Genomic DNA, 18,275 nt, shown 5'->3' on the forward strand with positions numbered 1-18,275 from the left:
ATACATCTGGACTTAAAAGTCATATGCAAATAAACTACTTTGTCAAAATAACTTTCCATGGTTAACAATACTCTTAAACGTATCTAACATGTTATTCTCAGCCATTGTTTTTCTTTCTACATCACCAAGAGCATTGTATTTGTTACATACATTAAAAAAAAACATAGTGTCATCAAATCATATTTTATTTTTCAAAACTTAAAAATCAGTTGTACAGAATTTCAAAACATTCTCTTTGGTTTGCTTGAGCAGAAATGGAGTAACGTCTGGACTTGTCCTGAACGTTAAGTGTTAACCCTCCACAATCCAAAATCTTTCAAATACCTAACTTTATTTGACTGGGATTTCATCATCAAAAACAAAAACAACCAACTCTGACGTGTACATGCGATGGTCATGCTCAGCGGGGATCATATCACATGCTCGTATGAGGAGTTAAAACTACAATAATATCTAATCTCTATCTTCATGTACAAACGTCTGACTCTTCACTGTTATATTACTTTCTCTTTTGTGGTTTTTCAAAACAAGAAACTGCACAAACTAAAACATGTTCTGACTTAGAGCTCACTCGTGCTGGCTTTCTAGAGACAATCCCAGCGGTACTGACGCAGCCGCCGTTTATGTAACAAGAGATTTGATTAGGACAGCCAGTTCCCTGATGAAGGCATTTCTATTCAAAACTTTACGTGGCAGACTTCCAGGGAATCATTCACAGACTGGGAACTGGGAGGACGTAAACAAGTAGCAGTGGACCAGACTGTGTCATCAAGAAGATTAAGGAGAAGGTTGGAAATTTGATCTTTCAATGAAAAAAAATCTGATTCACATCAGATCCTAATGAATGGATGTAAAAGCAAATAAATAGTTGAACAGTTCATTTGATTACTAATTATATACAATATATAAAAAGCATAGATGGATGGACACATGGATGGACGTATGCATGTATGAATGGATCCTGTTATACACATAAAACCTGTGTTTATGTGGGTGTGTTAAGAAGAAAGCAATTTCTAAAAGAAAATCTTTGGTCATGTTTGCCGTTTGACACAAGCCACATAGTTTACACAACAAACATGCAGAAGAAAGTGCTCCAGTCAGATTACACCAAAACTGAACTTGGTACTGGTAGTGTTAATGCAAAAACACTTTGTGTGGTGAAAAACTGACCTTGCACATCACCCTGAGCACAACACCCCTATTGTGTAACATGATAGTGGCAGCATCATGCTGTAGGAATGTTTTCTTTTCAGCAGGGAACTGCACAAGCTAAAATATGTTTTGGTGGTCAGAATCGATGTGGAAAAACACCTTTTAGAGACTTTAAAAAGACTTAATATAATAAAGGTTAATCTCCCTGCAGGTCAACTCTCCTAAGCAGGCAGTCAGACCTCAATCAATAAAGTTTATTTGTTGATTGAATGGCCTAGTCAAGGCTCAAACATAAATACAAACGCATGTTGAATCAAACTTGCATTAAATGTCTCATATTAAATTGAAGTTAATTGTTTGCATTTAGAGTCAAAAATAAATTATAAACTTGAATAAACTCTAATATTAACCCACTTCATATGTTTCTGATATCCCTGCCCACCAAAGTTGCAGTTGGCGATTCGTGGAATGAAGCGGGGCTGCCAAACAGCACGTATGTTTACTTGAGCCGTTGCTTCAACTGTTCTGGAAGCGCTTCCTTTCTGGGAGGGTTCAAACGTCACTAGCCACGCCTCCTAACGGCTCCGATTGGTCAGTCTGGAGGGTAAATAAAATTCCTTTCTTCTGATTGGTTGAAGATCAGTATTTTCTTTCCTCCCGCAAGCCGTAGCAGCTAGAAACCAACCCACTCTGAGAAAACTGGGTGCAGAGCCTCCCTTCGGAGTTGTTATTGACACAAACTGGACCTAGAAGAAAAAAAGGAACCATCTAATAGCCATCATGAAGTTTGTACGCTTTATAATGAAAAACGCCGCGTTGGCCAACGCGCCGAAGCACATCGAGCATTTCTCCAAATTCTCTCCGTCTCCGCTCTCCATGAAGCAATTCATCGATTTCGGTGAGCTGAGCTCGAATTTGATTTGGTCCATTTTAGCAAAGCTACCTGAACGGTTTAAATCCGTAGCTAAATTCTGCAGCGCTTATTCATGCTGTGTTATAATAGTGAATTTCAAAGCATGCATCTGCTGTGGTGTGCACGGGCCTGCTGCAATTTGCTGTTCATAGGCGCTCAGTGTTGCATCAGATCTGCTGCAAACTCTGGCTGCACCATTTTGCCTCTAACTGGTCACAAAAAAAAAACAAGTCATAATCTGCAGGTGTTAATTTATGTAAAGGAATAATTTTACTTTAATAAAATGGTAAATGTACTCAAATAAAACAAACTTTAAAGTTGGGTCAATACGCTTGCTCAGCCGGTTTAAACTCTAAAGAACTTGGCAACTTAAAGCGAAACAGAGGAAAAATAATTTATTTTTGCAAATAAATTGCTCAATTTATTGTTTTCACTCTTTCAGACCTTTATCTACCATCAAATGAAGTTTTTTTTGAGCCAGTACTTATCTGGCTCTAACTGTTCAAATAAACAACTTTTAACCTGCAAATGGGACCATTTAAACATACATCATATTTGACTTTATTTATTCAAAATACACTCAGGTAATTCAAAATTAAATTTCTGATGGATGTGCTTGCTCAAAACTCTTCAAAATGTCTAAAAGAAAGTAGAACAATAAGGAATAAATGAAACTTTGTATATGTGTGAGAGAAAAAAAACAGAATTGATTGTTTTCCTCTCTGTTTACTCCTAACTCTCAGGTTCCATCAATGCCTGTGAAAAGACATCCTTTGTCTTTTTGAGGCAGGAACTCCCCGTGAGACTCTCCAACATCATGAAGGAGATCAACCTCCTGCCAGACAAGCTGCTCACTACTCCCTCAGTTCAGATGGTGCAGAGATGGTGAGTTGTTTATCCAGGAGACGGCCTGTCGACTTTCATTGACCTGGGTTTTGTCTTCAGGCTGAAACGTCGCCCTTTCTCGTGGCCAAGTTTTATTACAATCACAGCGGCTGTTGTTTACCACAAACTGGGGCAGTTGATCCGCCCTCTTTAGTTACATAACACTCTGAATTACAACAAAGCCGTGTGACCGAGTTGTGCTCTCTCCAACTTGCTCAGAGCGGAGGATGGTGGGGAGTGGCTCTGAGCTGTGAACTTTAGCCCAGTTTCCCCCGTCACAGGCCCACGTGACCTGTGTTATTCTCACTGCACTTTTTTTGCTTCCTTCATGAACTTTCACTTCCTTCAGATTTACTCTGCTGTGCCTCCTATGTTTCCCATCATATGTTCATGGGTTTTGCTTATTTTTATTTTTATTTTTCAGGTATAGTCAGAGTTTATTGGAGATCCTTCACTTCCTAGACAAGAATCCAGATGACCACAGAGTGCTTGCAGAGTAAGGCTTTAGTTCTTGTCCAGATGTTATAACAGAAGGCTAACTTCCCAATTAATGCGTAAATGCATCTGTTTCTGGAAGATGCCAAGTGCCCGACAGCTGAAGGTGTATACTTTCTCCCATACTTTCTCCCCAGGTTTGTCGATGCGTTGGTTACCATCAGAAACAGACACAACGACGTGGTGCCGACCATGGCGCAGGGGGTCATTGAATACAAGGAGGTTTTTCCCCAGGATGTGGTCACCAACCAAAACATCCAGTATTTTCTGGATCGCTTCTACATGAGTCGCATCTCCATACGAATGCTGATCAACCAGCACAGTAAGCCCACAACCAGTTTCGAAATTCAGCTAGAATTAGTTTTTCTGTGTTTGTTTCTTTAATTTATATTTTCCGTTTGTGGTTTACTTTCATTATTGTTTTTTTTTTATTATTATTTTATGCCAAAGCATTTTTTTTTGTTGTTAAAGACGTGTTACAAGTTTCATTTGTCGCTTGCCTGATGAACAACCTAATCACTCACAAAAGAAATCCTTAAAGGCAAAAATATTGAAAAATGTCCGTTACAGTTATAATCTGAGGTGATTTAGACAACGAACGTAACAAAAGCTCCTTGTTTTTCTTTCAGTCACCATTGACCTTACTTAGACGCCACGGTTCAGCAGAGGACAAATTTATTGACCTAGGTTTTTAAAATGTCAGTTTTGTGCTGAAAATCATCCCTTGTTGCATTTATTTCTATGAATATCGAATATTATTGAGTAGACATGACAGCAAAGGGAGCGTTTAGCTTCTTATCTCATTTGGATTGGCAACAGACATTCACATATTTAAGTTTACACAAGTCTGTTCCAAACATCACACCCCACAAATGATGAGAGCCAAAAGACAGGAGAAATAAAAGTGGATAAGGCCGCTGATGCGTCAGCATGTTCTTCATTAATCAGCTCAGATAGCCTATCTCTGCTTAGCTGCTGACATGTTTCAGGCCCCTATGCGTTTGTGTTGCAGCTGAATTCATACGTGCAGTAAAACCCGCACAACTGGTGCAGAAGGAGATAAGAGAAGGAAAGAACGGTGTCTTTTTTTTTTTTTTTTCCTTTTTACCTGGAACGGTCCTGCAAAGTCTAGTTTTGTTTGCCATAGAGCGCCTGGATAATCCACGATGTTGAAACACAAACTGCTGAAGCACACACTATCGTTGATCCAAAGTGAAATATTTCAAAACTGCTGTTGCATGAAGGGGAAACGTCACGCGTTATATAACCTCGTCCCTATCGAACCAGTTTCACACCCGGGCAACTTTTAATGCCCTGCACGTCTTTCGTAACATTTTGTTTTTCCAAACTAGGGGCCCGAGCAAAAATGACTGCATGTATGCATGGAAACGACTTAATACTTTTACTCTTCCTTTGCACAGGCAAGACCAAGAGTGTGCAATCGACAAGACTTTTTAAACATTTAAAAACTTTTTTTTCTTGCAAAAACTTTGTAGGTAAAATATAAAATGTCGAAAACCCCTGATTTTCCCTTATTCTCTTGTTTTTTTGCAGCTCTTGTGTTTGATGGCACCACTAATCCAGTCCACCCAAACACAATAGGAAGCATTGACCCTCAATGCAATGTAGGAGATGTAGTCCAAGGTGAGTCTGAACTTGACTTAAGGCCTCAAAATACTCAAACTGGCCACAATTTATAGCAATCATTTGTTTTTCAGCTACCTTGCGGTTAAAGTAGCTGAAATCATGTTTCATCTACTTTTAAAAACAATGTTTTGTGTTTTGTTTTGTCTGCAATTAAAATTAAGTTCCTTTTCATTTTCATCAGATGCCTTCCACAGTGCGAAGATGTTGTGTGACCAGTACTACCTCCGCTCTCCTGATTTGGTTCTGCAGGAAATGAACCGTAAGTTTTCCTATGATTTGTTCCATATAGTTTAACGATTTGGTGCTATGCAAAAGGTTTCATAGTCCTTGACCCTTTTTTTCACTTTTTGTGAAGTTTCACTGTATTTTATGGGGATTTCTTGAAAACAGACCAACACAAAGCAGATGAAATGAAAATTTGTGTATTGTGCCTTTGTTTTTATATTCCCCTAAACAAAGCAAACAACAGCCTTCAGAAATGTCCCCATTGGGGGAGTAGATGTTGTGTGTAGCAGATTATGAATGAAGAGCTGATATCTGTGTAGATATTTATATATATATTTTTTATTCTTCTTCTTTTGCACAGACAAGACGAAGAGTCACCCAATAAGCATCGTTTATGTGCCCTCCCACCTTTATCACATGTTGTTTGAGCTTTTCAAGGTAGGAGATGCTGCCTTCTAATTCATGCATGTGCCTAAAATTAACAATCATAAAAAAAAATTCTAAGTTTCTTTTTTTTTTTTTTTCCCTTTGTAGAATGCAATGAGAGCTACCATTGAGACTCATGAAAACAGGAACAACCTCCCGCCCATTAAGGTCATGGTGTCTCTCGGTGGAGAGGACATGTCAATCAAGGTGAGACAAAGTTTAAAGTGCAGGGCCACTACATTTCCAGCATTGGATAAGATGAGTGCACATAGTTTTACAACTTCAAAGGGCAGTAAAGAATATGCTTCATGGTCAGATAAAATATTTTATTTTGGGGCCATGAAGACACCAAATCTTTATCCTCTCTCAGGATCTTTGCACTGACCAGTCTTAAGAAATCTGAATGTGATCAGTTTTGTCTTTCAATGTGTGAAATTCCTCAGATTTAAATGAAGCCAGTATTTCCCAGCAGAAGTTGTTTTTGCTCTCTGAATGTTTGATCTGTCCCACTTATGTAACGTTTTAGTCCTCGTTTCATCGCCGCGCTTTCTGTAGCCTCTCCGATAAGATAAGTCAACATGAATTGTGCTTTTACAGTCAGCCCGACGTTTCACCGGGATCAGCAGGCGTCTGGTTGTCATCTGGCTACAACTGGCCCAGTTGAACAAACAGAATCGCTATAGAGAAAATCAGATGACCTATGTATGATTATAAAAACAAAAGCTCTGGGTCAGGAGTATCTTTGATGACAAAGAGAAATAAAGGGCAGACTGGACTAATACCAGCAATAACTTTAATGTCTTCATTTATGAGAGAAACAATATAGACCCAGAAGTACTGAGCCAAGTCTACTTTCAGTTGAAAAACAAACATAGTGCACGCAATGTAAGCTGAAAGCTTTCCTTTATTAAGTGTAACTAGACTGCTGTAGTAGCAAGGCTGAAAAACACTGGACACTTTCTCTACATGTATCAAACAGTGGTTGCTAAGTAATCCAAATTATCATCCTGCCTTAAAGTAGTAGTAGTTGCGTTTTTCAAAATATTTGATGTATACATCTGTGCTAATCATTAATCTGCTAGGGACCTTTATATATATATATATATATATATATATATATATATTAATTAGTTTTTACTTGCAAAATCTGCAGTTTAACGATTACAACATTCTACCTAATCTTTTCATTTTTGACCAGGTTAGCGCTCATCTCCCGTCAGCACTCATTCATGTCTTCTGTTTCTCTGTCTGCCCCCCCCCCCCCCCACCCCACCCCACCCCCGTAGGTGAGCGACAGAGGCGGCGGAGTCCCGTTTCGCAAGATCGAGAACCTTTTCAGCTACATGTACTCCACAGCTCCTGCTCCACAGATCAGCGACCACTCCAGCACACCGTTGGTAAGGAGGGTTTTGGTTTAGATGTACAGATGCTCTCAGCCTTTGTGCTTCTCAAAAATGTTTTTAGTCTTTTATATAGACTTAGATCTGTAGAGATTGCATTTCTACCACCTTTTTTTTTTTTTTTTGTCATTTGACGTTATCTCCCTACAGTCATCAAAAGCGAATCTAAAATAAGGTGCTACTAGTTCCGAATGGCAAGTTTTAAGCCTTTCCCCTTTCTCTGCAGGCTGGATTTGGCTACGGCCTTCCCATTTCTCGTCTGTACGCCAAGTATTTCCAGGGGGATCTGCACGTTTACTCGATGGAGGGTTTCGGCACAGATGCCGTCATCTACTTGAAGGTGAACTAGTCTGTGCATGGAATTGTGGCACAAAACAGTCGGGTGAGAACTTCCTTTTGATTTAGTAAATTTGTTTTTATGGTATGTCCCTCTAGGCTCTTTCCACGGACTCTATCGAAAGGTTGCCAGTGTACAACAAAACCGCTCTGAAGAACTACAAAATGTGCCAGGAGGCTGATGACTGGTGCGTGCCCAGTAAAGAACCCTTAGATCTGCGCAAATACAAGGTGGCCTAGTTAGACCTTCGGACGCAGCCGCCGCTTTAAGACTACAAAGCATGGATTCTCCATGAACCACGTCCTAGTATTCCCATGGGATCGTCCGCCGAAGCAGACGAGCTTCTCGCACCTCCCAGAACCAGAGCAGATTTCAGCCGGCGTCACCAGTAGCATGTCATTTCCAGCTTCTGTCATTCGTTTTGGTTTCTGTCTGCAATAGAGAAATTAGACAAACTCAGAACTGCTACCAACAGGACATTTAAATAAAGTTACCATGGAGACCTGGTGAAGCAGCCCGAGCGCTGCCGAAACGAGACTCGGCGGTAAAAGGTGGAGTCATGTGCAGGTAGGGGGAGACGGAGGAGGGCACCCAGCGAGTTATCGGGTGCCCGGAAATGAGGGAGAAGTCGAGAGTAAGAGTGGACAGAAGAAGAATAGGAAGTTGAAAGAGATCCAGCAGTTTTGAGTTAGATGTTAGAGGCTTTTACATAACAGGGGAAATTTGTTGTTCATCTATGCCTTATAGTAGCAAATCCTCCCAAAGGCACGTCTTGTTTAAATACTTGAACTATCACAACTGATATTTGCACCTCAAATTTGATGGTACTGTAACGGTGTTGGGTTTGGAAATTTTGAGCAAATGCTAGACTCTGAAGTTAAGTTTTCCTTTATTTCTTTTTTTTTTTTTTTTTGCATGAATTTTCTTGCAGACTTTCTGTGTTTCAGCCTTTGTAAGTGTAAAAAAAAAACTGATCTTGTGCTCAGTTTTCTGGACCAGGCTGAATTTAATCCTCTTTTTTTTGTGCATTGTTTGTAAGAACTACAAAGAAAAAGGGCATCGTTTTTAACAAGCCGCAGCCCCACTGGGCCCAAGTTTGCTGTCAGTCCATCAGAGTATTTGCCAGCCTTGTCTCAAAACTAAAAGCTTGAAGACAAAGTCATTATAAATGAGTGTTATTAAGCCTCAGTGGGTGCCATGTTTGTGGTTTTAATAGGCCAGTTTTTCCGCACACTGTGCCAAATGAGACTGTCGAGGGTCCAGGTGTGTTCACAATAGTTTTTATTGTGTTAATCTAACTCATGCAGTATGTAAAATGTTATTTTTATAGCTACACTTTGACTGAAATAAATGTAAATACTGTTAATAAAAACACCTGAAGGCAAAATTGTATTTTTGTCTTGTTTTTTTTTTTTTCTTTTTTTTTTTTTGTCTTGTGTTTGGTCATTATAAGGTTGTTAATTAAATCTGTACCGAGAGACGTGAACAAAGCACACAGAGCTACTGGTTTAGTGTCGCTGGCAAAGAGATCAGGTAGAGCTGACGTTCCATCATCGGATAGTTGAAAAGAAACTTCTTGCTGCACTTTTAGCTACGTTGTTCATTGCTGTTGTCAGTCTATTCGCCTGTGAGTACGAACTGTTTTGTCACACTGTTATGCCAGCAGATTGTTTTCCGGCCGTTTCTGGCTCAAAGCCCAGTAAGGCAGAGGTTGCAGGGGGTAAACCGAGACGGGAAGGGCTTGTTTGTCTAGTATTCGAAGCATGTGAGACCCCCGCAGCTAAAGGCTAATAGCCTGAGGCAGTGCTATTAATAGCTGACTGCTTATAGACTTTGCTGGATGTGATTTTTCAACCATGGAGGACTTTATGTGGTAGACACAAAGTGAAGCAAAAGGAGAATTTAGCCGGAATTCCACTTATGTCTAATTAAAAATCTACAAAATAGGACAGACACATTGAGTTCCTTAAGTCAGTGCTTTATACGGCCATCTTTATTCTTAATTTTTAAGTTTCGAGTCATTTGGGATTTTTGTAGATTTAAAAACTGAAATTCCTTCATTTTTTTCTTTTTTTTTTTGCTTAGTGGCTCAGACGGAGTCAGACTGGATGGAGAGCCTCCATAAACGCCAATCTTTAGGTCATGCAATAAATCCATAACTGGATTCTGGTCTGGACTGACTGGGCCCAGCTAAAACATGAGTATTCTTAACCCTTGTGTATGCAAGACTGAAGCGATACACCTATTAGCAGCCAGGAAAGGGTCTCCTTGGAAACTGAAGATGGAGCGCTTTAGATATGATTAAATCACAACAAGAACATTTCAGCTGCAGTTCATCTTTTATGTATATTGTTTTCAGGTCAAGTATTCTGGTTAACAATAAATGAATGAAGTACTTTGCAAAAGTATTCACACTATTTTTTTTTACAGTTCAACCACATTTTTTTTTTGTTAATGTAATTTGAAAATAAATGAAAACCCTGATATGTTTGTTGTAAGTCAATACTTTGTAAAAACCAGTTTTTGCCTAGTTGTTTGGATTGCCAGTTTTGCACATATATTGACTGAAATATCTCTCCATTATTCATTATAGAACAGCTCAATCTCAGTCAGGGTTGATGGAAAGTGTCAGTGAACATCTATTTTTAAGTCTTGCCACATAATTTCAGTAGTTTTTCCCAGTAGCAAAATGCCTTATTAGGTTTACGGGGTAACTATTTTAATTAAAAGGTAAGTTGCTTTGGATCTCCATTTTTCCCTTGAGAAATGAAAATAAAAAAAACAAACAAACAAACTTGTGTACATATGTTTTACAAAGTTTTGCCAAATATTTAAATGAGAGACAATCAAAGATAGATATCGGCATTGTAAATTGGCATTATGCTAAAATCTGATAGTTGTCTGTTAATGTGAAGTCATGATTAAAAATTGCACTTCTTGATTGATTTCATTATATTTTTCATTATCATTTCTTTGTATTTTTTTATAAGCAGTCTTCTGAGTCTAATAAAATCTCAAACAAATAGTAATGTAAATACACACAAGGTATGCTGCTGGCCTCTCTAAAGAGGAAAAAGCAACAGAGAACAGAAAAGCAACCTTGTCCAAATTCAGGAAACTGCTTCTCTTAAGTTGATCCACAATGTCAGGGAGCAGAGTTCAGTTATCCACCAAGTGTAAGTGAGTAGGGATTATCCCCAATACCCTGAATTTGTCCTGCCTATTGATGTAATCTGCAGTTATAATGTCTTTCTCCATCACTGCAATGGAGTAGTCAACAAAATACTGTTATTTACACCCTTTGAACTGAGCCATAGTTTGTCATGTTTCACCTATTGGTTACGTATTATAGCTTAATTGGTAGATCAAATCACTGCAGCCTGATATTTTATTGGGGAATCAAAATAATCTCATCATTTTACTTATTAATTTTTTAATTGAAAAATCTGGGGTGCATTTGAGTACCGTCTTTATTACTCAGATACCCCAAAATAAAATCGAGTGAAATCAAGCACTTTCAGTAACCTGTAATAAAAGAAGTAACCTGTAATAAATAAAGTCCTTCTTTGTCATAGCACCAATGTTTACACTGTTTTTCAATGCTTCCATGCAATGCATGTAAGCACCTATTACTCTACACCTAAAAAACACAGAATAATTAATTTGGTATTAAGAGATAAGCGTTTTCTACTGGTATTGAACTGCCACGAAGCATAAATCAGATTTTTACTTTTGTGTTGAATGTCTGTTTTACAATATATTTACCACTAATGACAAACAAAAAAAACAACACTTTTCTGCAAAATTTACCAGCTGCACAATTCTTGTTAAATAGTGTAAGATAACTAGTATTTCAAAAGAGCAGAACAATTTTTATGTTTTTGAACAATAACAATATTTGTTGTTAATCTGTTGCTAAAAGATGAGTGTGTTTGCTGGTAACCAAGTGCCACGAAGTGAACATCAGATTTTTACTTTTGCAAAATTTGCCGACTGTAAATGTCTTGTATCTAATCAGGCAAGCATTATTTTTGAAAGAGCTTATCTTTTATAAACTATATAACTTATTAATTTGGTTTTAAGAGATAAGTGGATTTTTTTCTGGTTACGAACTGTATAAATTGAGATTTTTACTTTTGTGTTGAATGTGTGTTTTATAATATATCTACTACTAATGACAAAAAGAATTAACTTGTCTGCAAAATTCACCAACTACACAATTCTTAAGTATAAAATAAGTAGTATTTCAAAAGAGCAGAAGAAATATTATATTTTTTGAACAATAAGAATTTTTGTTGCTAATCTGTTGCTAAGAGATTATCGCGTTTTCTAGTAACCAAGTTCCACAAAGTAAACATCTGATTTTCACTTGCAAAATTTACCAACTGTAAATTTCCTGTGTTTAAGCAGATAAGCAGTATTTTTGAAGAGCTTATATTTTATAAACAATATTACTTATTATTAATTTGGTGTTAAGAGATAAGCGGGGTATTTTGGTAAGGAACTGCGACGAAGTAATAATCGAGATTTTCACTTTTGTGTTGAATGTGTGTTTTGTAATATTACCACTAATGACAAAAAAATTTACTTTTCTGCAAAATTTACCAAGTGCACAATTCTTGTTAGTGTAAAATACTAGTATTTCAAAAGAGCAGAACAAATTTTATGTTTTTTGAACAATAACAATTTTTGTTGCTAATCTGTTGCTAAGAGATGAGTGTGTTTATTGGTAACCAAGTGCCACAAAGTAAACTTCAGATTTTTACTTTTGCGAAATGTACCTACGGTAAATGTCTTGTATCTAATCAGGTAAGCATTATTTCGAAAGAGCTTATCTTTTATAAACTATATAACTTATTAATTTGGTTTTAAGAGATAAGCGTTTTCTACTGGTAACGAACTGCCTCGAAGTGTAAGTCGAGGTTTTTACTTTTGTATTGAATGTTTGTTTTATAATATAACTACTACTGACAAGAATAATTAACTTTTCTGCAAAATTAACCAACTACACAATTCTTAACAAGTATAAAATAAGTGGTATTTCAAAAGAGCAGAAGAAATATTATATTTTTTAAACAACAAGAATATTTGTTGCTAACCTGTTAATCTGTTGCTAAGAGACGATCGCGCTTTCTGGTAACCAAGTTCCACAAAGTAAACATCTGATTTTCACTTTTGCAAAATGTACCAACTGTAAATGTCTTGTGTCTAAGCAGATAAGCAGTATTTTGAAACAGCTTATGTTTTATAAATAATATTACTTATTATTAATTTGGTGTTAAGATATAAGCAGGTTTTTTTCTGGTAACAAAGAGCCACGAAGTAAATCGAGAATTTTACTTTTGTGTTGAATGTGTGTTTTGTAATATATTTACCACTAATGACAAAAAAAATTTACTTTTCTGTAAAATTCACCAACTGGACAATTCTTGTTAAGTAATGTAAGATATTTCAAAACAGCAAAAGAAATCTTATGTTTCTTGAACAATAACAATATTTGCTGTTAATCTGTTGCTAAGAGATGAGCGCGTTTTCTGGTAACCAAGTGCCACGAAGTAAACAATTAATTTTTACTTTTGCAAAAGTAAAAATAAGAAAGCAGTGCACAAGCATTATCACAAACATTGCTAATGTAACTACTGCCCACATTAACAGTGGCCATTTTCCTAAAATAAGCTTTTTAGCTATTTTGATTATTTATTATATATATAATAAATATATAATATTTATTATATATATATATATATATATATATATATATATATATATATATATATATATATATATATATATCAGTGATTCTTGAGAATAGGGACAAAACAGGTCCTATGGATAAAGCATGAAATTTGAATAAAATATACACAAAATATATTTTTTTCAAATATCTAACTAAACTAACCTGGGTCATGTGAGCACAACAATGTATATTTTTCTTTTTTTTGCTGAATATTTTTTTATTTTAAACATTGTAGTCGGTGGATGATGCCTGTAAAAGCCCTTGTCCAGGAGCAGAACTCAACACATTCTTATAGTTTAAAACAATTAAAGAAATACTGAAATTATATATTATGACAATTAAGTATAAGTAGTCATATAAATAATTATAAAAGTATCGATAAATTGAATTAAAAATAATTTTTAGATATTTTCCAACTCCGTTAAAATTTGTCCTTAGTTTTTGTCAACACCGTCAGAAATGAAAAGAATGTAAAAAAATCAGGCATTATTGGGGGGCACCAGAACTTCTGAGGACCCCATGACGTTGTCTTTTCTCTTCCTTTGCTAGGAGGGCTAGTTAGCTCCGGTTAGCTTAAGTTATTCTTTAGTTTTTTCTTCTGTTTTATTCCTAAGTTGTTTGTCACAACCATGATGTGTCAACTCCATAACTGACAATTTACAAAACTTTGATGAAATTTTGCGAAATAAAAGCTTAATTTTGGTAAACTGTAAAGATTTAATGGACCTGACGAGCTACAATATGGCCTCCTTCAGAATAACATCATATAAATTGAGGTAGTTTGGCATTTCGTCAACTCCGTCAGATGTCAACTCCGTCAGAGTTTTTCTGACTCTTTCAGTGAAATTGTTGTCAAATCTCACTTAATTGTGCAACTAATTCATTTTAATGTATTTTACATGAATTGCATTACTTCACATGTACCAAGTTTTTCATTTTACTCACTAGTTTGTCACCACCTTCAGTTCTGTGTCAACTCCGTCATGCACTGTCAACTCCATCAGATGGACTTTTTCTTGTTTTTTGTTTTAAATAATATTTATTTTATTTCTTGAGAAGCATTTGTCTGTAAATTGAGTAAAAATATCACTAATGGGGTATTTTAAAAATCATTTTAGATTTATTTTTGTCAGATGGTGATGACAAAGTTCTGGGTCAGGTCGATTAAAAATGTAATTTTTTAAAAAAAATTCGCAACTGGGAGCCTGTACCTTAGCATCTTCATATTTTCTAAACATTATTTGTCATATTTGCATACATAAGGTTGAGAAATAATAAAAAAAAAATATGGGAAAATTAAAACCCATTTTGTCCCTATTCTCAAGAATCACTGATATATATATATATATATATATATATATATATAATCCCTTTTCACCCTTCCACAGGTGGTCTCTTTAAATCCTCTGAACTCGGGTCCTCTACCAGAAGCCTGGGAGCTTGAGGGTTCTGCGCAGTACCTTGGCTGTGCCTAGAACTGCACATTTCTGGACTGAGATGTCTGATGTTGTTCCTGGGATCTGTTTTAGCCACTGCTCCAGTTTGGGGGTGACTGCCCCAAAGGCCTCTGCGCTCCTTGGCCCTGTAGACGCAGGGTGAATCCTAGCAACCTACTGCCTCTTTGCCAGGAGTACTGGGCGCCAGCTGATGGTGTAGACGAGCCAATCTCTACCAGGATCGGTTTGGTAAATCCCAGGTTGCTGACAAATAAAACTTTCGTCATTAGGGATTTCTTTTCCTCTCAAGGATTGGATGTTTTATTTATAACAGAATCATGGACAAGTGGTTTGGGTGACTCCAGCATTTTTAATGAACTTGAACTGCGGAACTGTGGCTATTTTAATGCTCCAAGGATGTCGGGCTCTGGTGGAGGAATAGTGACTGTTTTTAAAAGTTGTTTTACTTGTAAACAGTTGCCTCTGGCCTCATTTAGTAGTTTTGAGATTAGCCTATTTGAACTCGGCAGCTCTCACACTGTGCTGTGTGCAGCGGTCTATCGGCCTCCAAAGTACAACAAAAACTTTAGAAATGACTTTTCTGATTTCCTGGCTGATATCATGCCAAGGTATGACCGAGATCTCATTGCTGGTGATTTTAATATTCATGTCTGATGTCCTACTTCACCTATGGCTCAGTCATTTCTTAATGTTATCAATTCTTTTAATTTTGTGCAGTCTGTTACTGGCGCTACCCATGAGCATTGTCACAGTCTTCATCTGGTTTTATCTTATGGTCTACCAGTTTTTAATTTAGTAATTGGTGACTCATTTTCAGACCAAATGCCTGTTTTATTTGAGATAACGCTGTCCTGTGCTAAAGCTAAAGCACGGTTCTGTCGTGTTCTCGTGATCAGTGAGTCAATGTCTCGCTCGCTCTTGGCGTACAGCTTGATGCCGTCCATGTAGAGGAGGGTTCGGGTTAGATGAATGGTGGCCCCATTCTTGAGTCGGTATCCGTAGCCAGTCTTGTTGATGATTTGTTCTGAGGGGGTTCAGATGCAGAACAGCAGTGGACACTTTGAGTGAAATTCAAACATTTTTCTGGTACAAGTTGGGCTCTGCAGTGGTCATGTTTGTGGTGACCCTGGTGGAGCATAGCATTGCTGTAGCTAGGTGTCTGGTTTGGGAATCTCATTGTATCATCTCTACTTTTTAGAGGTAATGTGGTTCTGCCAGAGTCCTACTGCCATGACTATCAAAATCAGAGCTGTTCCTCCCCATTTGATTAATTCACCTCAATGTATATTTACATTTCTGATCAGAATGCCTGCCTTTCTTTAGGATACATTCCACTGGGACAGATAGAAACTCACTGGACAGAGCATATTTCCCTTCTGGCTCTTTGAAGCTCTTCAAGAGAATTCACATCAGCTGCACAATGTCCTGTCTTGTCAGTTTTCACACATCGTTTTATGCCTTTCACACACGTTTGATGCGTTGCGCTGAAGTGTGCTTAAGCAGGACAGACCTTCTCTATGCGCGTATGGGCCTAAGCCAACCTGTGTTGGGTACACAACCCGACTTCGTGACCATATTTAGATCAGCTGCTTTTGGCCTTATGACCCACACAAACATGATACGGGTTGTGAAATAAGTTTCACCTGACCTTCTCACCAGACCTTTCATTCATCAGCAAACAAAAGTGGACAGGGGGCGATAACATCATGCCAAGTAGAACGCAGCTCTCAACTCACAAACAGGCGATTACATAAACATATTGATGCATGAACTTTTTATGTACAAATGAATAGCCTTCAACTTTCAAAGAACATAGTTAGTAGTTCTTGGTTGACTTCAAATCTGTGTTATATAATTATTGTCTTGGTTTTATTTTATTTGACAGGCGTTTAAACCTCAATCATTCAAGCACAACTTAATGTTCTCCACTTCAGTTATGTGCTGAATGAACTGAAATGAGCTTCTGAACATAAAAGTTGCATTTTTTTTTCAAGGAGTGCAAATATTTTAACAAAATGTCTTAACTTGTTGACAAACCTTATCAAGCTCACCTTTTAACCTCTTTCCTTTCTATGATAATAATCAATTATGCTAACATTTGTCGGGAAACATAAGTTATGCATAAATAAGTGGAGATGCATCCAGCAACTAGCCAGAGCTCAGATTTACGCTTCACCAACTTTAATTGCTTTTTTCTCTTTGTGGCTGACTAGTGTCAGATGCTTCCCAAAATCTGCATCCTATTGGTTGATCAGCTCCTCATGATGACTCATTCCCAGAAACCTCCAGCTCTATGTGAGCTGCTGAGTTTTGAGACTAAAAGTAGAGATAGAAACGCCAAGAAGAAGTCAAAGCCAGTCAGAATTGAGTTACCATTTGATATTTGGTTGCTTTGTTGGTTTTATCAGATTCTGTGTGGAGTTCATAAAAACTTGTATTATTTTTCTGTTTTACTCCCCTCCTGAAAGACATTCAGCTTCCCTCACTTATTATTCAAGCATGTTTATTGATTCTGAATCCAAAGTGTGACGTCTTCCCTCAAAGTTAGTGCCAACACGGCCTTTTCGTGCCACAAAGCCCTGTTTAAATTTCACAGAGAGACCAGTAAAATTGATAAAAGGACAATCTTCATTCAGTTTAGACACTATTGAATATCCGACGTGTTATTCAGAAAATGTTTCCTTTATTTTCCTGTGGTAGCAGTCTGTAAATTTCATGTCGTGTTTTCTAATTAGTTTTTTTGTCTTCCTTTTGCTTAAATATATTAATTGTAAATATAATTAATAATAAATGCTTTCATTGATTGAGTGCAAATATTCTGGATAGCAAACAGATAATCCCTCCTTCACAGTAACCAATGTACATGAATATCTATAGGCATATTTTAGCATTCATGAAACACAACACAAGCCCAATTATTCAGTTTTATTAAATATATTTTACATTATGTTACACAAGTTATGGGCTGTCCAGGTCTAACAGGCCACCAGCATCTGATCTAAAAACAACCATGAGCAAGCTGTTTACTCAAACACGAGCCGGTAGATCCGCAGACATGGAGGAGTGGAAAGAATCCAGTGGTGTCATCCTTATCACATGGAAACAAAAGCCTCTGATTAACTCGCTGTAGCAACAGGAACGGCTGCCAAAGCACATCGTGTCCAACATCTCGTGTGTATGTTTATGTGCAAGGAAGTTCTTAGAGTTCGCATCATGCATGACGTGCAGAGACTGAGCAGCAGCTACAGTTAAGTCATTTGCAATATGAAGCACTGAGATTTAAGAAAATGTTTTTTTTTTTTTGATGATTACGTTGCTGTAATGACTCGTCCTAACATCAATGCTGAATGCATCAAAAGATCGACCCTGATCTCGTTCTAGTCCTGCAGGAAGGTGAACTTCCACCTTGGTCTGCAGCGTTTTGCAGCTTCTAACAAGTTTTATCCCAGTTTTCCCTCTGAGCTCCATCCTTCTGACCAGAACACTGTCTCACACAGGTCGGCAACCTTTTAATTACTAACCGTTAAGTCTGTCAACAAATTCACCTGCCAGGTATGTGGATCTCTGCAGCTCCCAAAGGATTACTGGGTTATTTTTT

General features: G+C 37.3%; 1 protein-coding gene across 1 annotated transcript; it reads left to right on the top strand.

Annotated features, from left to right (window-relative positions):
- The first annotated feature begins 1,819 nt into the window (after positions 1 to 1,819).
- On the top strand, positions 1,820 to 8,870 carry pdk2a (pyruvate dehydrogenase kinase 2a). Its single transcript, XM_014983912.2, has 11 exons — positions 1,820 to 2,053; positions 2,812 to 2,953; positions 3,378 to 3,449; positions 3,586 to 3,770; positions 5,003 to 5,092; positions 5,277 to 5,354; positions 5,682 to 5,758; positions 5,855 to 5,953; positions 7,033 to 7,143; positions 7,373 to 7,486; positions 7,582 to 8,870. The coding sequence occupies exons 1-11, from the start codon at positions 1,936 to 1,938 to the stop codon at positions 7,720 to 7,722; spliced, it is 1,227 nt and encodes a 408-aa protein (XP_014839398.1). The 5' UTR covers positions 1,820 to 1,935; the 3' UTR covers positions 7,723 to 8,870.
- Positions 8,871 to 18,275: the final 9,405 nt, after the last annotated feature.

Source organism: Poecilia mexicana, unplaced genomic scaffold, assembly GCF_051168715.1.
Source record: "Poecilia mexicana isolate PSO_F unplaced genomic scaffold, ASM5116871v1 scaffold_19, whole genome shotgun sequence".
Classification (NCBI taxonomy): Eukaryota; Metazoa; Chordata; class Actinopteri; order Cyprinodontiformes; family Poeciliidae; genus Poecilia; species Poecilia mexicana.

What these genes read in the sequence shown, in the direction of transcription:
- pdk2a (XM_014983912.2), top strand. Translation starts at nt 1,936, where the DNA reads ATGAAGTTTGTACGCTTTATAATGAAAAACGCCGCGTTGGCCAACGCG. An exon ending in GACCACAGAGTGCTTGCAGA is followed by an intron (nt 3,450 to 3,585) that starts GTAAGGCTTTAG and finishes CTTTCTCCCCAG; the next exon opens with GTTTGTCGATGCGTTGGTTA. An exon ending in ATGCCGTCATCTACTTGAAG is followed by an intron (nt 7,487 to 7,581) that starts GTGAACTAGTCT and finishes ATGTCCCTCTAG; the next exon opens with GCTCTTTCCACGGACTCTAT.